Source organism: Dermacentor silvarum, chromosome 1, assembly GCF_013339745.2.
Source record: "Dermacentor silvarum isolate Dsil-2018 chromosome 1, BIME_Dsil_1.4, whole genome shotgun sequence".
Classification (NCBI taxonomy): Eukaryota; Metazoa; Arthropoda; class Arachnida; order Ixodida; family Ixodidae; genus Dermacentor; species Dermacentor silvarum.
In genome coordinates, this window is record NC_051154.1 from 352,190,452 (window position 1) to 352,215,316 (window position 24,865).

A 24,865-nucleotide genomic window follows, 5' to 3' on the forward strand; every position below is an offset into this window, starting at 1 on the left:
TGGGGCTCGGAAAACTGGTCAGGCCCAGCCCCCCCCCCCCTCCGCCCCTCCCCCCGGAAAATTGAAAACTTTCCGCCTATGGTGGGAAGATGCAAAATCTAAGGCCAAGGGGAGAGTAAGACAAGAGTACAAATGAACAGAGTAAGAAAACGTGTAAATACTGCAGCTCTCCTGAAGGCCTTGAAAGGTAAAAGTGCATTATTCGTTGGCATTGGCTGGCTTTATTTTATTGTTTCGTACAAGCAGTCTTTAAAAAGGATGTAGTGCTGCGGAAACCAATCCCCGCATCACCAAAAGCGTGAAACCGACCTACACGGACATGCCCTGTAACGCGAGCACATGCACCCAAATACACGAACGCAGCAGCTCCCCTCCGAGCCCCCGTGTTGCACGCGCTTCTGCACGGCGGCATTGGGGCACTCAAACTGCGATTCGCGTAGCGCACGTAACGCCCCGGGCCACTTTTCCGAGTTTGCAAGGATGCCGGCCTGCGCAGCGCCAGGAAATAAAGACAAAACCGGGCCCCCCCTTCAACGAGCGCCGCCGGCTCATCCCCTTCGAGCGCGTCGTCAGCACGCACTCGGCTGCCGGCAAGCGGCAGGCCACCCCGCGTACACTTCGTGACGCGGCCGCAACTTGCAAAGCCAGGTCGCCGCCGGTGCGCGCCGTGCAGGTTTCGCCGCGGCTCAACCCACATTCCTGAGCCTTTCCTCCTCGCCGGTCACGTGGGGTCCTCGCTCGCTAGCAACGCCAAACGCTGGCAACGCGCTGCGAAAGAAGCCGGCCGGCAAAGAGCACAAACAGAGAACAACAACCAAAAAAGATCACGCAGGAGCTGTGCCTGTGCCGCCACCTGCCGACGTTGGCGCCGCCTCGCTCGCCGAAGAAAACTTTTGGTCGGGCCGGTTGTGTTGGCTGTGTGGTTCGCAGCGCGGCGAGCGTGGCAGGTGTGGCTGAGCTTGGCGTTGTACGCCGTGCGAGCGTTGTCGCCTTCCGTTCGCGAGTCGTGGCGCCGGTGTTTCAGTGTGTGCTCGAGCTGTGTGTGCCCTGCCCGTGATCGCTCTGCGTTGCCGCGCGATAGACACTCTGCCGCAACGACTACGGGAAGCATGCGTCGGACGAGCGGCGGCCTCGTGAGGTGACAGCCGGTCGGCGGCGACGACGACTCGCAGTGCAACGAGGCGGCTGTATTATAATGACCGCGCGCGCTGCACAGCGACCACCACAATGAACGGATTCTCCATCCGGATTTTCGGCGCAGGTGAGCGATCGTGTGGTTCGTGTCGGTGTTTGTTCGTGCGGCGGGAATTTTGCATGTGTCCCGTTGACAACTGTGGTGGGGGAGACTGGGTGTCGCCTCCCGTGCGGACCCCCAGTCTCTGCCGCCCTCGGCTGCCCGTGCTATTCGGTGTCCCTTCTGAGAACCGTGGCGCCGGCCCCTCGTCGGTGCGGTTCGAAGCGAAAAAAGCGGCGATCGGTGCCCGCCTCGACTGACTCCCGGGCTGGCCGGCGCCTTGGGGAAAATGAAGCCGGTGTCTTCGACAAACTTGTTCGGCGCGCAGCTTCTTTTTGCCGTGCAGTCGGTGGTTCCGCGTACGTCGTCGACGACTCGTTTGGTATTCATGATATTCCAACGCGATCTCGCGCGTCCTTGCGTTTGCCTCGTGGGCACCGAGTGGGCAGCGTGCGCTGAGATACCAGCAGTGGCTCCGCAGTGCTGGCGTCGTGTTTGCATCGCACATTATTTTCGCCGCTCAAACGTTGGGACCCGGTGCGGTAAAATGGTGCGTCGTCGTCAAGTGGCCGCGCTTGCATACCTTGTAGGCCGCGCGGCTGCTTGGCCTCAATAGCTTTACCTGGCTCGAGCCGCATCGGCGGCCTACTAGGAAGCGGTGCTGTTCAAGCGAGGCCAGCCTATGTGGCCCCACCTCTCGCGTTTCGCCGTCGTTTGAACCGCGCTGCCGGTTCGCGTCAGATGGCAACGACCGCCAGCGGCCGCACAGCGGGCTCGGCGGCTATATTGCGTCGTTGTCTATTGTGGATCACCTGTCAGAGACACGGCACCAGGTTGCGATAATGACTACGCCTTGAAGCCGAGCGGCTCCGCTTGTTTTTGGGAGAGTCTGCGGTCTCCCTCTGGAGGCACGAGGCTGGCTTCAACGCTGCGCCGCCGCAGAACGTCGATATCTAATGTCGCGTGTGTACGGTAATTAACGTTGCCGGGCTTCTAAATATAAGCCCGGCCTTTTCCCGAGCACTGAGCGAGCATACGCTTAAGCTGATCAGCTTGTTTTTGAGGTGGGTGCGTAGGCCGCATGGATTCGACCATTAGTTTGTCGTTTGCCACCAACTAGCGCTGGTTACGAGCCTCCTTGCTAATGTAAACTGACTTGTTGCACCCTGCTTGCGCCGTCGCGTTTTTCTTTATATGCGCGACTGCCGATGACGAGTTGAATATTATCTTGAGAAAGCTTCCTTCCTTCCTTTTGAACTTGTGATATCCCCCTTTTACAAAGGCCCCTGAATTGGTTGAAATGACGCTGAAACCTCTATCAGTAGCTAGGCCAGGACACTGGCAAGCATTGCACATGGCGGTTTCGTGCTAACTGCTCTCGAAATTACAGACGCGCGTTTTGGCGTTGTAAGGAGCTTTGGACTGAAAAAAAAAAAAAAAAAAAAATGTTGCAGAAGATTGCACGATTGCTCAGTGGCTGTGCACATGGAAGCCCCAGTCGAGACGCTGGGCGTTGGCTTCTTATACCATCATTGATCTGTTTTTAAAATCGAAGCACAAGAGATGCTCTTTACACCATTTAGCGACTGGGCCCTCTCTCGGTCTGATGCGCGAACTTGTAGCAAAGGCTTTAGAAATACTTCGTGGTGTAAGCGGTGGTATACGATTAGTCGTTCGATAGAGCTTCCTTGCTAATTACCCAATTCGAAAAAAAAAAAAAAACAAAGAACAGGATAAGTCAGTGTGACGAAAATCATTAAGAAAAACAAAGCATCGCGCGTTCCTATTCTGTTGCGTCTATTTTCAGCCATGCGTTGCTGCCGCCAGGTATTGTTCGTGTATCCTACGGGGAAAGAAAAATCATTCGTCGGATGAATTTTTATGAGGTAACGGAAAGAGCACAGCCACGATGCATAGCCAAGCAGCGGTTCATCGATGACCGACTCGTGAATGTTGCATGCTCTGTTTCGAGCGTGACTGTGCTTTTTTTTTTTTTTTTTTTTTTCCGGTGGGTGGCGTCGCTAATGGTATGCGTGGCGCCTACCGATCTACTCCAATTGCGTCGGAACTAGTTTGTCCCTACGAGTCAACGTAGCCCCATGCATGGCAGCGCCCGTCACTTCTTTGCTCTCTTGTCGCGAGCATGCGCAAATCCCGGCCGGGTCGGTCGCGGTGTCGTATGTGACGTTGCATGCTATACTAACGGCGTTGCGGAAAATCGCTAATATTGGACGCGTCTGCCCGTTGATGAGCGATGAAATGTCGAAGCACGACTTCGGGCGATCGTGCAGCGATTCGCCGTGCGTACAAGTTTTCCACTTCCGTGCGGGGTAATGTCACGCCGGAGTAGTAACACGACCGAACTGGCGTGCAACATTTGCCCCTTTGCATTGTTTCCGTATGTGTGACACTGCGGTGATATATTCACAGGCTCTTTTATGAGGGGCTAGAATGTATTTAACGTCCGGTTGTACTGCACTCGCACATCGTAGTTTCAAGTAACCGAGTATAGATGGTGTTCTTCTTTCATTCTTGTCGATCGCGTTTCATTTCGACGTTGGTAGCACAGCACGTGATTACGTTAGCGAGTGCTCAGTAACTGGTCGTTTCCCGGTATCTTTAATTGCTTTTACGAGTTCAGTCACGCCGTAGTATTTTCAGTCCCTTGCTACCCAGTTGGGTATCTTGCTGTTAATCCTTTCTTAATTAACTCAGAAGCCATTACTTAGCGTATTCATTCCGGACATAAAGTGAGATGCATGCGGAGAACTGTGTGGAAGTGGTTTAAGCACATTATCGCCGTCAGGTTTTGGGAATATTTACACTGACATCGTCTAGACACAGTGAGAAGCACTCGTGAAGTGCCTTTCGAATCCCGCGAGCTGACGCGAAAATACAGGACGCAGCATCAGCATACCATGCGACGTATCACGCGATATTGTATCTTGGTGTTTAGGCCAATAAAATGTTTTAGTGTGAATCGCATTCTTGACCATTGTCAAACCAATTTTGTTTCGGCTATCTAATAAAAAAAAAAAAAATGTGGGCATATATTCCGTTCTCACCCCGTTCTCAGCGCTCTTTAATGAAACATTACATTTAGAAAAACGCAGGAACAAAAAAACGCACGCTAGTGCTGCACAGTTCAGTGAAACTTGTAACAAATGGGGGGAAATACAAGCCACGAATGCCCGCGGCGACGCAGGGATAAATTCTCCGTGTTCACACGCACTGACACGCCGGGACTTCGCGGGCGTGGCCCATTCAGTGTGCAATAAACTCATTTTCATTTCTAAAGAATGCTATATTCGCATACTTGGATAGTCATCGCAGTTGTGTTCTGCCCGAAATTTTTACGACAGCGATCACGAGGAGAGGGTTACTTTATCCACTTTTACATGAAGATGCTGCCTTTACCCTCTAACCTGGGTAGGGGTTTTCATGTTCGTAACTGACACCATTTCGTAATGAGAACCACCCGCCGTGGTTGCTTTGCGCTGCTAAGCACGAGGTCGCAGGATCAAATCCCGGCCGCGGTGGCCGGCCGCATTTCGATGGGGGCGAAATGCAAAAGAAAACGCCCGTGTACCACGCATAAGGTGCCACGTGAAAGAACCCCAGTTGGTCGAAATTAATCCGGAGCCCTCCACTATACGCCGTGCCTCATAATCGGAACTGGTTTTGGCACGTAAAACCCCAGAAAGAAGGAGTACAGGACTTCCACTTACTTAATACTAGAAACTGGAGAGTGGAAAATGTCGCGTCATTACACCTTTAACATTGCATTAATCAGAACTATTCGGTCCACTGAATCATTGAAGAGCTCGTTGCACATCTGCCAGGTGCAATTGTCGAAATATCGAAGAGCTGTTGTTATTCGACGAGATGTTCGGGCAGTCACTGGTTGCCGCGCGTTCGATTAGGGCGAATTTCAATCGTTGCTCATATTGCGCGTGATTCACCGGCGATTGCGGGCTGACGCGTGATGCGGGAGGCCCGCATTGTCCCCGCGTATCAGTTTTCTTGTTTGTCAAAAAACGGAGTACGGGCGCGTTGATGGCAGTCCACTATTCACCGGCCGACGAGAACACGCGCCTTGATGAATCGATACCCGCGTCACAGCGCCTGGTTTCTGGTGAAGTGACGGACGATTTATACGTGACGCGAGTGCTCTGTAGTACATCGGAGTGTTTGCGTGGCGCGGGTGTCGTGACTCAGTCGCCGCAGCACGCGGCGTTTTTTTATGCGTGAGCGAACCGACGCGCGTGCTCGAATTGCCAATGTCCGTTGCTTTTTGCAGCTGCGCGTGCACGGTCGCGGAAACATACCAGCCCGGCTCCAGACGGCGGTATACGGTGCATCGTTTGTGACGCAGCTGCTCGTTCAGTGCCTGGCTCTTTTTTTTAGCCTTTTTTCGTACATCTAGTATTTTTTTTTCCTTTTTTTTCTATTCAGCGCATCCAAGAGGATTCCAGGGATTCCTCACCGGTAGGATGTCAGTCACCTTGACCGTTACGTTCCTCAGCTGTTAGTCCCGAACACTCTCACTCATTGGTTCTTTCTTTCTTTCTTTCTTTCTTTCTTTCTTTCTTTCTTTCTTTCTTTCTTTCTAGTATCTTGTTTTTCTTTTTTTTAGTGACCTGCGAATATTCCAAATGTCTAATATGAATCAACGCCCGCCGGCTCAGTGGCTGTGGTGTTCTGCTGCTCAGTACGAAATCGCGAGCTCGACTTCTGGGCGCATTCTGACGACGGAATGCAAGACTGCTCGTGTACTTACATTTAGGTGCACGTTTAAGAACCTCGGCTTGTCGAATTTTAATTCCGGTGCCTTCCACTTTATGCGGCGTCTTTCATAACCCGTCGATTAGTTCGGAGACGTTAAAACCTACATTTCTTTCTTTTCTTTTTCTTTTTTTTTTTACGCATCGGTAGTCTTTGCTCTACGATTCTTACGTGATTCGAGAATTCACTGTTCCGTGTTGTCGAATCTGCGTTTCTGTCCGAATATGAGGAACGACGACATTTCATGGGGTCTGCAGGAAGAAGGACGGGTGCGATTATTGACTGTTTCTAATGATTCGACGGCTGGGGAGCCGCACTTACTGCGTATAGAGGCAACCAGTTCGTTAGCGAGCGCCTGGAGCCGACAACTTCTGCTGTGCATTCTCTCAAACACTGCCACTGTACGAGCGCCTGGTGACGTGCTCTTCCTCAAACAACTGTCATTTTTGTGTGTCAGATCACTTTCGGTTTATCGTTTGCAAGCTCCTCGCTTGACCCGGAAGTACGGTTGTGAAAGGCATTGTTTGCGCAAAATAATGTTAAACGGATCTTCTTTATTTCTTTCCCCAAGCGTACTCCACGCAAACTTTATACCATTTCACTTTGTTTTGAACAAAGATACTCGATATTTTAGTCGATATCCGAAGGTTGTTCGTACTCGAAAAATCGATTCGACTCGGCAATTTCGTTATTCAAAGACCCGCTATGATACCCTTTTCTGTTCGGGGCATGCAGCATTACTTGGTATCGTGGCTGGTATGTTCTCGTCGCAGACCACTCCTCAGTAAACTTTTGCGTGCCCGAATGTGCCGGATGCGTAAACTATACCTTTGCGGCGCTCTTTCACCGTGCCGCACTTTTGGTTCTTTCATAAGGGGCCTCGAGAGGCGGCTGGAACCTGAAGTGTTCAGCTATACTACGTCGTCAGGGCAAGTTGAATGCTGTGACCTGCTTGCAGTCATTTCTCCGCACTTTGGCGTTCCGTTATGAGAAATAATAATAATAATGTCAGTAGCTTTGATCCGCATCACTCATAAAACGTAGATAACAAGTGTGAAGGGGAATTGTTTGGCTGAACTGCCTCCTTTCCAATTTCGCACAGTGAAATACCGTTTGTGGTCTCCATCATTACACTCGGGCACCATTTAATATAGCTTACCTTTTGTCGAAATTCTTACGTAACTTGACCCGATAAACAGCCTGCTCATTTTGCAAGTCGTTTAATTTCAGTGGAGAAACTGAGATTAGGAGAGCTTGAACACAAACAGCGCTTTATAGTATTTGGTATTTATAGTACTTGTTTAACAAAGCGTCGTTTTTTTGCATTGAAGGGGCACAAAAGTAACTGGAACGCCGATGCATTTCTCCGCAAAGTTGGGGAACTAATGTCTCGAAACGGGTGTCATCCTGAGAATTCGTTCCAAGTGTATCCTCCTTGCGAACTCCATGGCTAGAATTTGTAAATTGCAGTATGGGCCATAAGGTAATTGGTTAATTAGTGAATGTTTATTAATTAGTCGATTAGTCGTTTCAATTTTTTGTGCAAGTAATGCCCGCCTCTTCGAGTAGACCAGCTCATGAACTAAAAATGTGCCATCTGCCACAGGCAACCTTTAGAAAATTTTGGAAATGTTCGCTGAAACACCCTGTATATAGAGACATACAACGGGTGAAACGCGGCCCCTTTCGCATAGTCGTAACTTCTTGCGCCGTCTGGTCTTAGCTAAGCAGCAGCGCCTTTTAGTCGCATTACGGCAATGTGTCGTAATGTGCTTACGATGCGCATTCGGTTTGCAAACCATCCTCACGGATACTATACCGAACGGTTTTCCGCGCATTCCCGATTGCAAAACTCCTGTTTACTCTCAACATTTTCACTCCTTAAAAGGTGCCGGATTGTCCCACGGCTAACGCCCTTACTTTTAAGGCTATAAACATTTATCGTACGCGACAGCGAGCTCAAATCGGCGTGCGGTGAGAAAAGCCGTATATAGTTGAAGACCGTAGTCCTAACCACCAGGGGCGTATTGAAACACCTGACACGAGAGTTTGACATCGATAGCTCGTCTGTCGCAGCTGTCGTCACATTTTACTTGCCAGAAAAAGTTGCCGATGAGGAAAACTTTATTTGTCCCCATCGACGATTCGTTCTCACCCCTCAAGGGTGAAGGTGGCAGCCACGGGACAAACCAAGCACATTTTGTGCATCCATAAGGAAGGGTGTTACAAATGGTCCGCGTGTTGGGACGATAGCAAGCTTGTGTGCAGGTGAGTTGAACAGGGCGCGAAGACACCAGCAACTTTCTCTTGTTCGCTGGGGCCGACCTCATTTTTCCAGTGCGGTATTTTATGTCGACTTAGTATACGCTTGGCTCAACGGTATAAGCCAAGGCGGATTTTCCGCGCCGTTGAAGTACCTCCTTCATTCGCTGCCTTTTCTTGCTCTCTTAAGGAAACAACAAAAGAAATGTTAAGCTACAATAGTAGGGTACAGTTCCGGGATACCGAATATGAATAAATTTCACTGCGCAGAGCGGCAACATCGGACTGGTCACAGCACGGGCAACGTTTTTTTATTCTTTTTCTTTTTTTTTCTCTTCGCAGAACGGGCTGTAAGACGGGGGCGTAATCGGCTGGACGCTGGACAAACTGCGCAGTTCTACAACCTTACTTTCCCTCAGCTCCGTCGCTTTAAGGAAACCGTTAAAATTCATACTAATTAAATTGTGGGGTTTTACGTGTCAAACCCACGATCTGATTATGAAGCGCGCCGTAGTGGGGGACTCCGGAATGATTCGGACCACCGGGGGTTCTTTAACGCGCACCTAAATCTAAGTATACGCGGGTGTTTTCTGCATTTCGCCCCCCATCGATATGCGGCCGCCGTGGCCGGGATTCGATCCCGCGACCTCGTGCTCATAGCAGCGCAACGCACGAACAGACGGATAAGAAGCTTCGGCGCATCTCTAAGCTGCTCCGCCGGCAGTACAGCTCGGCGTGTTTCTTTCGATCAGGCGCATCGTTCGTATTTGTCTTTCTCTCTCTATCGGCCGGTGTTCGCGGACTGTGTGCAACCGGGAGAGTGTGCGCACACACACACACACGAGAGTCTCTTGCTTGGCAAGTCCCGCGGTGACTCACCGCGATATAGGCGTATACACTCCTCCTCTCCGAGTTGGACGCGGAGCTATAGCTGCTCCACTCTCCGGGGTGCATCCGCTATCTAATGGCCGACTCCCGACGGAGAAACAAGGAAAAGTGGAGCATGCATGGGAGGAGGGGGGGTATCAAAACCTGCGTCGGCGGTGGACGAACTGGCCGGTTCGGGTGCCGCTCCGGGCGTGCTCGGAAATGCAATGCCGCTCTCTCTCTCTCTCGGCCTTCTTTCTACGTGCGCGCACGTGACCATTGCGGGAGAAGCGGCCGGGTTGGCCGCGGACTCGGGTTAGTCGAAGCCTGCCGATGAAACGACGAGGAGGAGAGAATGCTCGTGAGACATTAAAAAAAGGACAAAAAATATAGTAGGGGCCACATGTGTCAATCACTGAGCTTAAAGAAAAGGTGTTGTTGTTCTTTGCTGCATCGATGTGTAATTGCGTGATAACACTGGGGACAGATTTCTCGACGGTTCCGTGTTTTTCTTTTCTAGAGCATTCTTTTCGCCCTTGTCATTGGCTCGCATGCCGCCCTTATCTGGGTGTTGGGCCACTCGGCGCGACCGATGGTAAGCGTGGAATCGTTACAACGAAGTACGCGTACTTCGTTGTGGCGATTCCACTGCAATAACGCGTTATTGCAGAACGTGATGTTAGTCTCATTTTATTGTTATTTTTCCCTCTCGATCGTCTCTCCCGTGTATACGCAGGATATAACGAGCACGTTTATTAGCACTTCTATGGCGAAAAAGAAAAAAAAAAAGTGGGAACGAGTACAAAAAATCGAAAGGCGCATTCTTTCCTCTCCCTCCGTTATAGGACTGCCATCGACTGCGGTAAAATCACGCTGATCGAGCAATTCGTTTTAGTTTCACGTTTCATTTATTATAGCTTTTAATTCTGAGAGTATATTGACGGCTTCCTGGGCGCCACTGCTGCATCGGACTTGATCAGACGGCAGCATGACGACGTTGAAATTGGACCTATCATCGACCACTTAGAGGGCCGCCCAATAACTATACCACGCCATCTATGTCGCGTATTGTCGTCCTTCTGTCTACGAGACAACGTACTGTACAAGAAAAAAAAACGCCCATTCGAATGACCGAGCCTACCTCCTGGTGGTTCCAAAAGACTTGCGGGACGATATTCTTTTCGCTTGCCATCACGAGCCCACATCTGGCCACTTAGGCTCCTCGCGAACGCTTGCCAGAGTGCGGGATGTGTATTACTGGCCCGGGCTTTCGGCAAGGCTGCCGTGAGTATCAGCGGCGAAAGTCACCGACGATATATGAAGCCCGCCGGCTTTTTGCAACCCATCGAACCACCTCATAAGCCATTCCACCAAGTCGGCTTGGAGATTCTTGGGCCTTTTCCTCTGTCAACCGACGGCAACAGTTTATTGCAGCGTGCATTGCGGTTGATTCGCAACTTTTTGTTGCGCGGGCTTAATTAAATACGGGGAAACTTTATTTGCACAGCCTTGCGTACTCACGTCTTCGGTCACGCCATGTCCAACCCAAACTGATATTGACGGATCATTGGCGCGCGCAGAATTTCTCTCTAGCTCATTAAAAGAAACTTAGATTCTATGCCGGCCGTGGCCGGACGTGTATATAGGGGTGTGCGAGTAGGGTGGGCCCGAGCAGCAGATATGCGGACTAAGACAGTGCGATATGCACTCAGTGGGAAAGATGGCCATGCTTCGAGTGTTTGAACATGCAGAAAGCTTGCTGGATGCAGTTGTTGGTGCGAGGTTGACGGTTTGGGCGACTTGGTATCTGCATGATTTGGTGCAGGTCACTCGCGATAGACGAGAACAGAAGAGACCGAAAATATAGGGCACACGTAGGCGGCATGCTTTGCCTTTCGTGCTCCTTTATTGTGTGCTACCTATATACGCCGAATCGTTGGTGTATTATATTATACTACGCTGGGTCGTACCATATTTCATAGCGCCATCCACTGTATACGTCCGCCGTCAACGTGCTATGGCATTTCGGCGAGCACCGCGGCTTGTTAGCCATTTTTGGAAACGTCGGGGCTATACTTTGACAGAAAGTATCGCGTGCTGGTTCACAACCCGAGGGCCCGTTGCGTGACGCTTCGTCGCAGGACGCGAATTCTGGGGACGGCTCGTTATGCACCTGAAAAGGACGTTGTCGATATCGGGTTTCAAGGACAGGTCAGTGCCGGATACCGTTGCTTTCGCCCGACTCCCATGCCTTAGTCTGAAGGTTTTTTTTTGTTTTTTTTTTGTTTTGAGTTTGTTTCGTTTTATAGCAGGGAATACGTATTTGTTCTGGAGCACACGTGAATATGTAGCCACTGATTAGAGGAACGTATAGGGGCGCTCGTATGGGGGCACATTGATCGCGTTTCCATGATGTCAAACATGAGAATGCACACAACGCAATATCTGCGTTCTGTCTTTATCGAACTTGCCTCGGCGTCCTTGCTTCGTGCGTGCGTTTAAATTTAGCACTGCAGTTAGCGGCAGAGGTACTTCTGCAAACGTAGCCCCTGCGTCATCGATTACCAAGCTGCATTTCGTTTCTCTAAAAAAAGAAAAAGGAAATGATCCTTTTCGTAGGTAAGTCGATCGTTTAGACCTAGAGATTATCTCTCAAGGAATGCTTTCCACGTGAAAATTGTATCGCATCTAGCCATATTCAAAGGGCTGCAAGCGATCAAAAATTACCTTCCTCGAGAAGTTCCCTCGACGTGTAATTTCGCCGTCTATATGACTGAGGCCCGCCCTACTGTGCCGCGAGTGTCGTCCAGCCGGTTTGAACGAGCGTGTTGAAGCGTCTCTTATACTGCGACTAACTATATATACGACAGGCTCGTTCCTTCGCTGCAGCACACTCGTCTCCCCGCACCCACCCAATGACCAGCCGTGCTCCCGTCTCGCTCCAGAAGCTCGCATTGCTGCAGATCGAAGTGCCGCCAGTCCCTTTACTGTGACGTATACCGGCAGCGGTCACCACAGCACTGTAGCTAACATTGGTCACGTCCTTTCTCCCCCTTCCCTTTCGTTCAGCGTGACAGGTCCTCTTCAGCTTTTCTGATATACTCTTTACTGCGCCCCTTTCATCACGCGCATGCGCACACGAGCTGTCGCACCAGACGGCCCACGAGCCAGATGTGCGCCACTGCTTCAGCAAAATGGCGAACTGACCGAGTTGCTGTGGATTCACGGTTAGGAAAGCGCGAATGGACACAGACGACTGGCGGACGCAGGACGAACGCTTGCTGTCAGCTGAAAGACATTTATTAGAAACTTATTTGGAGGAAAAGACTAGCTCGTCAGTGGCGCGGACGTAGAGGAGATGATATCCGCGAATGATCTGCCATTAATTTTGTCGCAGTAGTCTCACCTTTAGTGGAAGACGTGGGCGCGGCTTTCTTGCCCCCTTTTGTATTTGTTTCAGATTTAAATTCGCGTGTTCAACTGCGCGACGTGGTACAGCGAGAACGTGCGCAACATGCAGGCGCTGCAGCTGTAACTGCACTCACGCTAAACGGTTGTGTACTGCCCCCTTTCTTGCACCTTGTATTTGTTTCAGATTTAAATTCGCGTGTTCAACTGCGCGACGTGGTACAGCGAGAACGTGCGCAACATGCAGGCGCTGCAGCTGTAACTGCACTCACGCTAAACGGTTGTGTAATGTTAACATTGGAAAGGGATGCGACGCTATCCTGGGAGAGACTGACGTCATCGCCGTAAACGTTTTTGAGATGAAGTCGTTCCCCATCATCCAGAACCAACCACCTCAAAGTATATTCTACTTTGTTGTAGCGCAAGCTGAACGACAGGTACAGAGAAAGGAACATTTGACAATCACACAGGGCTAACTTTCACCTACCTATACCCTCAAAACGTCATACGACACGTCTACATAGCTCGGTCAACATGAACAAAAAGCGGGAAGCCACACGCAGGTATTTTTTAGCCACACCGATTGTTATAGACAGGTATGCGTTCAACCTAAAACTTGTCACAATGCAGAGGAGTTGTAGGTGATTTCCCTTTGCAGTCGCGCGCTCGCATTCGCAGTGTTCGCAATGACCTTCAGGCGCAGCGTTTATTTGGCGTGATTATTATTAAGCTTGGGGACCTTGCTTCCCCACTTGGTGCCTTATGTAAACGAGCTAGGAACCTGGAACACCGAGTCCTGCCGCCGCCGAAGTTTGACGAGGTAAATATAGCGACGCTACTTGACAGCGTACTGAGGAGAGGTCTTCCCGCTGAGCTTTGAAAGTGTGCTTCCTTCAGGGTTCCACACTGATCAGAAGGGAACAGCGGCGGTATTAGGGCGAGGACATCACAAGCTGCTTTGAAGACGTCGTCTATTGACTTGATTAATCTGATTAAGCTTAACGTTAAGATCGACGAGCGCCGCAGTGGACTGCGGATTTTGACCACCTATAGGGGTTCAACTTGTGCCCGATGCGCGGCACACGAGCACTTTTGCGCTCCACCGTCGTTTGAATGTAGTCGTGGTAGCGACCTCGTGCTCGCCAGCAGAAGCCACCCGCGGTGGGCCAATTGACCGAGATTGGGGCTGGTTGGAATTGTAATCCGAGTATAGGTAAGTCCCGGTGGATTTCGCCACGTTTAGTCGTGAACGGCTCTGTTGAAATATTTGTTTCGGCTTCGCTATAGCGAGGCACCTCGATAAGCTAAATACACGATGCCGAGAGCGTGTCATCTCTGTAATTTATATGGAATTTGATTACTAACAGTTGATTGTGTGGATCGGTACCTTACTTCCTGCTTCTATAATGGGATTATATTACTGTTGCTTTGCGCGCACTTAATACTCTACCCCGCTTACACGACGTTTATTTAATTTTTTTCCCCCTTTTTATATTCTACGTTGCTTTCGTGAAGCGCGGCGCATGTGTCAGCTTTTCCGCTTTCGGGGAATCCGGCATTTAGTGCTGAGCCGATGCGCGGCTTGCGGGAAGCCTGTGAAGCTCCCAGCGAACGACAAGTTGCATCGACGCGGCAGGAAACACAGCCGGTGGGGAACGCTCAGCGCGCGGTGTTCGGCGCATAGCAGAATGCAGCCTTGACCTCCCTCGTCTCCAGCCGCTTCCGAAGGTTTGTCGTCGTATGGATTTCAAAAAAAAAAAAAAAAAAAAAAAAAGCAGCCTTGGAAGTGTGCTTGTCTTTTTGCGACCTGACGGGTGTTCTTTCGGTGTCGATCTGGGCTGCGCCAAGTCGTCATTGAGCCAGCCGAGCTGCATGTACTTAGGTCCGTTTGACTGCGCGAACCAGCTAACCCTAGCCTGGGTCCTGTGGCAATATTCAACGCTCTATTAGCGTGCCAGTGAGCGGGGTGCGTACGATTCGGGCCACGCTGTAGTTACTGCATCGAGCGATCTGAATCGCTCCGTCGCAGGCAGCAAGCAAGCTCTGTATACGTCTGTCGGGAACCTTGCGCATCACCTTGGCGTACGCGAAACGTTTCAGTTGTTTTTGTTTTTCGCACTGCTGCTATGGTAACGGCAAGAGCCGAAACCAAGTGATGCGGGGTCTGTCGGTCGGCTCTTTTCGTCCCGACAGGAACGCTGCTTGCCGCGCCTCCAGCGACAAGAGGCGAGGCCAGAGAGAGAGATAAAGGTGCTTGTGCGACCCTCTTGTCTTTCCCTTTTCCCCCGAGTTTTGTGGGCTCTTGCAAAGAAGAGAGCTAAAGAAACGCCCAGAGAGTTGGGGTCGCGAGGTCCGCGGCGGCGAGAGCTCCTTGTCTGGGCCTGGCAAGATTAGGGGTGCCTCCTGCCACAGGTGGCTGCTGTTGCTGTGGCGGGGCTTTAGTGCATGCCTCCGCCGGCGGCGAAGATGGACGGCAGGGAGACCAGGGGTCACCTTGCCGTCAGCGCGACCGACCGCAGCCGCCCTGCCCTGTTCGCGCGGAATGCAATGCGGCACGCCGTGGCCCCCTCGTGCTGGGGTCGGTAGTTGAGGAGAAAGAAAGAAAAAAAAAAAGTGTGTGTGTGGGGGGGGGGGCATGGAGGACGTTGCTAAGGGCTGAGTCATGCTTTTCACGGAAGCACTCTGCGTGCCCACTGGTCCGGTATGGTCCGCGCAGTTAGTTTACTGCCTCGTTTGGGTGCGAAGTGGTTTGCACACCGCACGGCGAGGAAGATCCGCTTGCTTAGACTTCCCCGGGAGGGGACTCTCTTCTACACGAGGACGGGAGAGCGCGCTGACTTCTTTGCTTGGCTGGTTGCGTGCGACGCACCGGACGATGGGGCCAGTTCTCTCGTTTTGGCGTATCGTATTTCGAAAACCGCATGGCAATGGAACCGGGAACGCGCACAACAAGCGCGAAATAAAAGAAAACGCGGCATATTACGCGCTCCATATGCAAGCGGGCGTAACACTTCATCCTTTAAGTTGTCAGGGCAGTCACCTGCCGGAGAAACGCGTGTTTTTCACTTAGTGTGCGCGCGCGAAAATGGAATAAAAGTGGCGTCCTTAAAAGCTGGCCTGTCTAACGCTGTGTACAGGGAGGGCACTGATGCACGGCTTACGGAGTGCGCCGTGTACTGTCACGACAAGGAAGCATTTTTGCAGCGCTGCAGAAGGCGAACACACGCGCACGCCGTCGGTTTGTTCTGTCACAACAGACAACTAACACATGTGAACTTACTATTTCTTCGTATAGAGTGCCCGTGTGTATTCATTTTTTTTTTTTGAGTACATGCGTTCTGCGCTGCATATGTGAAAAGCTTTCAACAATGGACCAGTTAGCCTCGGATTAAGTAGTTCGATAGAAACGACGGCGTTTCGATCAATGTGCTGAAGCGCACCGCAGTCACAGAAATGTCTGGACTAAAAGGGACCATTGCGGAGTCCTTTGGGGTCAAGTTCTCCGTCACCATCGCAGCTAACGAACGGGCAAGGCATATCTGCCTTCTCACCGTGCGACTGATTGCGCGGTGTATACGTCATGGACCCCATCACTTTGCGTTGCAACTCTTTCCGAATGTATACTGCCCAGTGCGCGGAAACCTGAGTTGGCAGGAAGTGTGGCGTCGCGCTTGCACGAAAACAAACCCTCGGCCTCATAGACTCTCTGTTGCTGAGCAGGAGGCCGCGGTAATCGCATTCCGATGGGGGTGGATATGTTGCGACGCTACTTATATCTGAAAAGAACTCCAGGTGGTTTAAGTTAGCACAGAGCGCTCCAATGCGGCGTTAGCCATAGTCACATGTGTTTCTTTGGAACGTTTAACGTGATAGAGCTGATCAATCAATCAATCAATCAATCAATCAATCAACGTTAACAAGCGGGACAGCATAGCGGCGCAGTTGATCAAACAGCCTGACGTTTTCGACGCCATCGAAGTGTGCTAAAGCCGTCCGCATAGAAGGTAGGAAAGGAGGAAATGCATGCTCTTCGCCGTCCGCGGTGGCAATGGGAGGCGATTTCCGGCGGTCGAACCGGGAGCGAACCTTGAGTATGTTTGGCCTCTGCGATGTTGGACGGTTACGCTCGTTGATGCTTGCGAGCGGCAGCTTCTGTCCGGCCAAAGGAAATCGCCGCCGAGCTGAAGCGCCAAGGGTGACAGGAGCCCGACGTCGATTGTCGGCGCCCATACTTTTTGTCGTCCGCTGCGTCCTGCCTTTCGGTCGCCCTCTGTGTGATCGCGGTTGTCGCTGCCTGCGTTTTTACCGTGTATTGGTCGGTCTCCGTGCAGTCGAGCGACAACGTTGGCACGTTGACTATACGGCGATCGTTTTAGGTAATGAAAACACTGTCCGAACACTTCCTTATTCAGCTGCCCTTTCGGTGTTCTGCGTCCGAAAGCAAGATGGCCGGGTGGGCAACTTTGTTTTAGGTTCACTTTAAAGGATTGAAGCATTTATTTATTTATTTATTTCACGTACTTTCAAGGCCCGAAGGCGTTACAGAAAGGAGTGGAGTCAAAAAAAGCACTGGGGATCGTTCTTACCGTAAATCACCCGTGACATTGCCCACTCGCGCATGTAAATGAGTGACAACGCGTGTGTACAGTATGTACAATGTTTTATTTGTCATAACTCGTATGTCGTGTTGAGTTCTGGATTCCGTTTTCCGTTCATTATCACTGCTTCGTGGTCCGTGAAATGTCCAATGGTTCTTCGATTGGATCTAGCCTGAAGTTGGCAAAGACAAGGTCTATGCACGTTCCCCTGGTGGTTGTTAGTTGTTTCCAGTCGTACGAAATGCATCGTAGAGCGTATCGAGACGTCATATACTGCACACAAGCCAGTCGCTGTCCATGATGTCTACGTTGAAGTCTCCGACAAGTACGAAGGGGTTCTTGTACTTTGTATCGTATTCGTGCATGACTAGATCGATGTACTTTTCTACGTTGCCTCGGGAGAGATTCGGGGCCAAGTACACTGTCATGACGACGGTTCCGTCAGATAGTTTTATTCCAGAGTGTTCGCCGTTGTGAGATTGGCTCGTTATTGGTAGGTCGAGATCGACCGCGGTGTCTGGCAATTTCACGGACATCCCAACACCACCCGCCTAACGCTCTGCTTCTTCTGTGCAGACGACGGGGAAGAATCCATTGATGTGCGGTCTCTCGTTCCACGTTTCGGTAAAGCAAAGGACGTCTGCTTTCGCTAGTATGGGATCTCGAAATGAGGCACCTTTTTTTGGCGCGGCTGTTCACCACCTCCGGGATCGGCCCACGCAAGAGCACGGACAACGTGGATGGACGGACACGCCTCGACCCTAAGGTGCTTCGCCCCTAATAAGAAAATAATGCAGTAAAAATACCAACAAAATATTAAAAAGGCATTCTGAACAGCGGTCTTGAAGTTGGTAGAGTCAGTGATGAGTGCGACTGATGCGGAAAGGCGATTCCAGTCCGTGCTTGTCCTATAGGGATGAATGAGTCACTGTACCGGTTTGACGGAGGGGCAAGAAGGGTTTCTTTTAAAAGGGGGTTCAAGTGAAAAACTTTGTGAAAAAGGGACAGACGGGAACATTTGCGGCGTGACGAATGATGAGGTAAGTTAAGAGTTCGTTTCATAGATGAGATGAAAAACCGATTTTATATGTTTTCTTGTACAGGTGTCGTGTGTGACCTTTCGTTCTTGTGGCTCACTAGCGCATTTCCCTTCGACATGTACAACCAATTAACATTAGCCCTTCTTAACAATTAACCTATAATCTAGGCACCTCCTCGAAAAGCCCACTGGGTTACCTTTTGATATATGCACTTTTTTTTTCTTTCAAATAATAAACGTCTCTCTCTCTGAAGTTGTCTAGCAGTTCTAATCTAGCTTGCAGCGCTTTCAATTCCTTAACGCGAATTCCTTAGTCGACACAATAAGAGCCTCGGACGAGAGGCGGCGGAAGTGAGAGACTTGTTTCTCTCTGCTCCCTTTTAGCAGCGCGGAGGATGGGGCGCAATTGCATCGCTAATGGGGAGAATTGGGGACTTGATTGCGCTGCTTCGAGCAAGCAGCAGCAGCATTTCGCGCACGCGGGCGCTCCCAGATGATTTGCGGCGCGAGGCCGCACGTTATGTATAATACGTACTTCGGCGCACACTTCGGCGACCGCGCGTGTCTGAACTTTCGCCCCGGTTGTCCGGCGGGGTGCTTATACTCTGACCTAACGGGTCCCGGCGCAGTTTACTCTTCCACCTGTGTGCGCGGCCGCCGCGATCCGTTCGTCGAAGAGAAGTGCTCATTTTGCTCATCCCCCGATTGCAGCTTTTCAACCCGGCTCGCTCTCTTGACTGTCCCGCCGCGGGGCCGCAGGGGAGCAAATCCTCGCCTCCGGGCTTGCTCGTCCCACGCGCGCTGCTCGGGTCGCATAGCGAAATTGCGGGCTCGCTGGCTCCTAATTGCCGTTGCGATCGGGCGCGCGCACCTCAGTCTTGCCGACGAGAATTGGCGCGCCGGTTTTCTCGAAACTTTCTGTGCTGGAGAAAGTGGCTGCTTACTTCTCTTTTAAATGTTGCCCTTCAATGTGCTAGAGAGAGTATAGCGGGCTGAAAGGGCCCTCGGCGTGTCCGCTACGAAATGTTGAGTCCGAAGTTTGCTTGCGAAGAACGCAATGATTTGCTGGTTGCGAATACGCGCGCAACACTTTGTGAGCAGCCACCAATCAGGAATGGTAGAACGAGGCTTGGCTTAGTCTCATCTCTCTTTTGAGGACAACTTATTAGTTTGCCGTTATTATTGTGATAGGCTGTTTATTTCTCCGTTGCTATGCCCAACTAAAGCCCTAGAACCGAGGCGAAGAGCCTCGAGCTATGGGGGAGCCGCAGTTGCCGTCCCCATTAAATATGTACCACTAACGAAAAGGATGTGCACGCTGCGAGTCTTGGAGGGTCATATATACGCCGAGTCATCTATCCGTTGTACACGTGTGGACGCTATGACGTAGGGATTAATGGCTTCCTTTACGACTTCGGGTTTTGCCTCTTACTCTTCTGACACGTCGCCCTTTGTAGTCATCGTCATTACAATCCCATTGTCCCAGCGACCTCTGGTTGCAGCTGTCGTGTGTCGGCCGACTCCATCCCGTGCGTGGAAATTTTCTAATCTCATCAGTCCATTTGATCTTCTGCTACTCCCGGTTGCGTCTCTCCTTTCCTTGATACTCATTCTCTGATACGACTGATACTCGAATCTGATACTCAAATCGCCGGTTGTATCCTTTTCGCATTTTACATGACAACTCTGATCATCAGCTAATCCTACATAGGCTACCTTCCACTTATTGAACTTTATGAACTTCTCTCTTGTTATTTTCTAAGTCGTCGTGCCGTATGTCTATTCCAATCTGCTTTCCATCGTTTGTTTCGCGGTCCTTAAGTTCTTTTCAAGTGCTTTTGTCCTACTAAAACTTCTCGGCCTCTTCAGTGAGTGCCCGCAGAGCGCATTGTTTAGAAGCTATGTGGCGTACGTCAGCGCAATTTGCGAGCGACAACTTCACGGACCGCGTATGCCCGCGTGCTCGGGTTCTAGAACGGTGTAATGCCTCCGCGAAATTGTAAGAAGAGATGCTCCTCCTTCGCAGAAATGCCGTTGCTGAAGTCTGAGGCAGAAAAGTTGGACCGCTCGAGTTACGGCGCGTCGTGGGCGCGCGAGGTGCACTTTCGTCCTCCGTTTGGCGCAACCCGATTGCGACGAATGCAACCGAAGAAAAGGTGATAGCGGGCCGTCCTTGCCGGGCAAACAAAGAGAGTGCGAGTACAGAGAAGGAAAGCACGCTTCGAACCACCAAGAGCGCAAAGATCAGGAATGCGGCGCGCCTGTCGCACACGTCGTGACACGCACATTCCTGTCTCCCAACGGCGCACTGCTTCGCGCACCTTTATCTCCCTCTCGTCTCGAATGTTTTGACAGCTTTATACTGCATTGCTGGATTTGCCGGCGTAAGCCTTTGTGTTTCAGTGCCGTTGGCGGAGGGACTTTTCTCTGCAAAGGAAATGGATGCTTAGTGTAAATGGCATCACTTGCCGATGTCCTTTATGCGGGACTCGCGGAAACCGCATACCCACCCTCTTTGCGTGCCTGTGTCGCATCCTCTGCTCTTTCGCTCTCTGATTCGCATTTCTGACTGATCACTCCTTTGTGACGCGACAGTAACCATCTTTTCCGCTTTATTTTATTTTCTGCGCTCGATTGTGCTTCCCTACGCGACCCTCGTCGGGGTGTAGTTTTGCTCAAGAGCGAATGTTGTAAGCCCGTAGTCTTCCGAGCGCGCTCATGGAGTGCCGCCGGATTGTGTCTGGATTCCGGCGCGGGCAGCTCTTTCATAGAGAAAGAGAGACCCCCCCTTCAAGCCGGGCATGCGGTGGAGATTTCGACTCGCCCTCGCTGGTTCCTCTCGATCCATCGCGGCGCATCAGTCGCGCGTGCGCACCTCGACCGTTGCCCCGGCACGTAAAAGGCGCGCAAATGATTGTTATTAGCCGAGACGGTCGGCGCAATTTGTTTCCTCCGGCTCGTTCTTCCTTCCCCCGTATCTCTCTCTCTCTTAATCATTCGTATACAGCGAATGCGTGCGTGTGTGTCGCCGCGAATCTGCGGCCAGCCATTGTCTTCGCCGGTCACGGATGAAGGGCAGCGCGGGCGAGTGCGGAAGGAGAGGTCAAGAAAGGAATGGTGCGACTCTGCGTTGTGCGCATGTCACCGTAAAACGGTACAGCGTTGCCTGTCTCGACTGCGGCAGATTAACAGGTTTGCTGCGCCCGAGACTGGTCCATCTCGCGAGCGCTGGTGCACGGTGGCAACCGACGGCTCTTCGAAAACCACTCGAGCATTGAACAAATCGCATGCCGATTTCATTCGCAGGTTTAAAGCGACGCTCTCTCTGCTGCCGTGCTGCACGGTTTTAAACGAGGCGGCGGGGGCACAAAGGAGCGGAGCGCACTGTCCCTCTCGGTCCTCGCGGGTTCCCGACGACAACCAACAGCTGGGCGTCTCTTTAATCGCGCGCAGCAGCATGCACGGGAGAGCGAGCGCGCGGTGGTCAGGGAGGAAGGAAGGGGGCGTTCACCGCCGGGGACCATGCGAGTTTTGTCGCTGGCCGCGGGCGCCGCTGCGTCTGCTGCGCATGGCTGCGGGGCGACGGGTAAGGAGAACCCCCACCCACCTAAGGTTGGGGGGGACTCGCACCGTCGTCGAGGAAGCGAGCGGGCTGTGTAGCCAAGCGCGGTTGCCGGTCGATGCGTCTTCGAGACGTGTCCCCTTCGTGTCGTTCCCGTGACACGTGGTGGTGTGCTCGGCCGGCCGATCCCGGACGGGATCGGCGCACATTTCTGGTGGGCTATCTAGACAGCCGGAAAGAAAACTGGTCTGACAAAATCCCGAGAATGTAATTCGCGTAAAGAATTCGTTGTCGTTCCAGTTAACCGGAGACAAAAACCGATAACCGGTTAAAACAGATAACTACAACGCGAATGCGCTTGACAGCACATTTCACAGTCGGATATTTCGAAAGTGGTGCTTCCTTACGATTTCTGACGAGAATGCTTCACTATCGTCCGGCTTCAATTTCACAATTGCAACATGTGCCGTGAAGTTACTAATATAAAGTTAGTTATTCTATCTGTCTATCTTTCTTTAATAGAGCATAAAATATACACATACAATATTTCGTGAGTCCGCCAAACCATTGATATTTTTGAGCGGGACTGGGCAGTGCGTTCACCTGAACGACAGAACTTAGCTTTGCGTTTATGCGAACAAAGAAAACAATAGGTAAAAATATGCACAGTGGGAAAATGTTAGTTCTTTATGTGCCATTAACATGCAAATTGAAGTCCGCGAAAACATCGCTGCTTCTATGCGGACTACTACCTACTCTTTCTCAGCTTGGCGCAGTGCAAGCACAGGTTTTCTCTCTTTTCCCCCTTCTTTCCCCTCTTTTTCCTTCTACTCCATCACTCAGCCAATTTCTAAGTGTCGTTCCTACACAAAGAGTGATGTAAATAATAGCATAGCAAGCAGGCAAAGAGGTTACATATTCAGCAAAATCCTCTATTCTATCTTATAAAGTAGTTCAGAAATGTTTGGAGAACAAACTGAGTCCCAAAAGACAGTGAAAGACAGTACTCCGTTCTGTTTTATACAATATTTATAGGAAGTCGTCGTTGGAAAAGCACCCGTCACATCGTTTCCCCCGATAACTCCCCAGACGCTTGTCACAACCGGCGGTTCAGCATTTCTGTCTTTTCTGAGTGACGATACGTTGGGAATTTCTGACATTTTATAAAAGCAGAACGATACATAAAGTGATCTCGTTCCTTTACCATAGTTTGTGAATGCCTTAGCTCGAACGAATGTTTCAGTCTTGCGCACGTCGCGAGATATCACTTTTTTTTAGATGCGAAGCATGTTATGCTCGGGGCTATGTCACTCACTCCCTCCTCTCCTCCCTCCTCCTCTCCTCTCCTTGTCTCATCTCCTCTTCTCTCGGCATTCCTCCTCTCCGACGCTCTTCTCCTCTCCGGATTGCGCAATGAATGGCAACACCTGCGGCTCCGCGTGCGACAATGCGAAGGAGCTTAGAGGCCCGTTCGATTCGCCTGCACCACTGTGAACCAGTTCACGGCGGTTCACGAGAAGTTCAGAAATTGTGCAGCTCGATTTCTGCGGTGCAGGCACAGCGCGACACTCGAAACGAATGCCAAGGTGCAGGCGTTATCTTATGTTCGTCTAATGTGCACGGAGTGCGTAAGTTTGAGAGGTCCTGAACTGCAGATATGATCGAATTCTGGGGCGTAAATACATACCACACTTGCGTAGATACATCAGACGGGCATAAGCGGGGTTTTAACGGTTCTCGCGCCCGTGTGCTGTGTCGTCTGCTGTGCTGCTGCCGCGCGCCTGTACGCCTGCACCAAGGCGGCACCGCCAGTGCAGTGGGTGCAGCAAAATCATGAACCAGCTCTGCACCTTTCCTGCACTTTTTGAAACGAACGGCGTGGTTCAGCGGGCGCCATTGCTGCACCGCTGAAACGAATGGCAGGGTGCAGCACCTCGTGAACTGGTTCAGGCGGTGCAGGCGAATCGAACGTACCTTAGGTTAGAGGCGCGACGGTGGGCGCCCCAGAGGCACCGGCAACAGTCACCAACGCCGCGCGCGTTTGGTGCGAACGCGGGCAAAACGCCGACGGCGTCGACAACAGTTCTGCGCGTTGCTGCGGTGCTGCTGCATGTCCAAGTTTATACAGCTGATAAAACTACCTTGAGTCGACCCCATGGCTGCTTCGCATACTACTCAGGGTTCCCCTACGGGGAGATGGTGTAATTTTTTTTAAGGATTCGTCAAAAATAATGTTTCGTAAGTACTATAGAAAGAAATAAGTTGTCGAATATCAAATATACCATTTTCTGCCATCGGCTCACTGTGGTCAGCAGCGTTACTGTTTTTCTTCCCCTGTGTTATGTTGTGTTACTCGTTATCTTCTCTTCTGTTTAAATACATTTAACCTAATGGCGAAGCCAGTCCGTAGGCCATGACACCATACCTTAATACAGTTTCACCCAGAGCCTCATAGATTATCAGATGCTGATCAGATTTTGTACCCGTGACTTCGCATCCTGCTCTGAGTCTCTTAGCTGGATATTCTGTGTGATGTACATGGACATTGCGATTTCGCATGCAGGTAATTTACGCCTCTTCCATAAATGCTACAGAAAAGGCGGAATAGCGCTATTTGACACAGGCGGTGAAGTAGTTTTTAAAAATGTGTTCGAACTGAAGGGAAAAAAATAATAAAAAAATAAGCAGGGTATAGTTGCTCCGGCTGTTTGCAAGGTTTCCGCTATACCTTTGCACGTCCGCTATCTTTGCTACAAGATGCTTACTATAGTCTGGGCAAACATGAACGATAACGGAACGTTCTAGAAAAAAAAAAAAATGGGAACCAGCTGCACTAGACTTTCTTTCCAGGAGCGTTGATCCTTTCTTTTAAATCTCTCTGCGTGTCTCTAGTATTATACAACGTGTCTTAAATTCATTGTGTCCTAATGTTTCTTAATTTTACTGCAAATGACCTTGTTGTTCAATGCTTTTTTCTTTTTTTTTCTGCGATAGTGTACGAGGGACACTTCGCAGGGCTTACGGTGGTGTGATATTGACAGAACGTATAGCAGATTGTCACGTGGTCTACTTTAAAGAAATACAGAAAAAAAAAAGAAGCAACAAAGCTG

At 50.9% G+C, this 24,865-nt stretch overlaps 1 protein-coding gene across 2 annotated transcripts in view; it reads left to right on the forward strand.

The window, feature by feature from the left end:
- The first annotated feature begins 872 nt into the window (after positions 1–872).
- LOC119437422 (protein crumbs) overlaps positions 873–24,865 on the forward strand; it is a 216,164-nt gene continuing 192,171 nt past the window's right edge. Inside the window, exon 1 of one of the 2 annotated variants that reach the window (XM_049660519.1) lies at positions 873–1,261. In XM_049660519.1, the coding sequence (XP_049516476.1) occupies positions 1,228–1,261 (34 nt within the window). In that variant the 5' untranslated portion in view covers positions 873–1,227. The remainder of the gene's footprint in view (positions 1,262–24,865) is intronic. The other variant, XM_037704451.2, reaches the window with a different exon arrangement.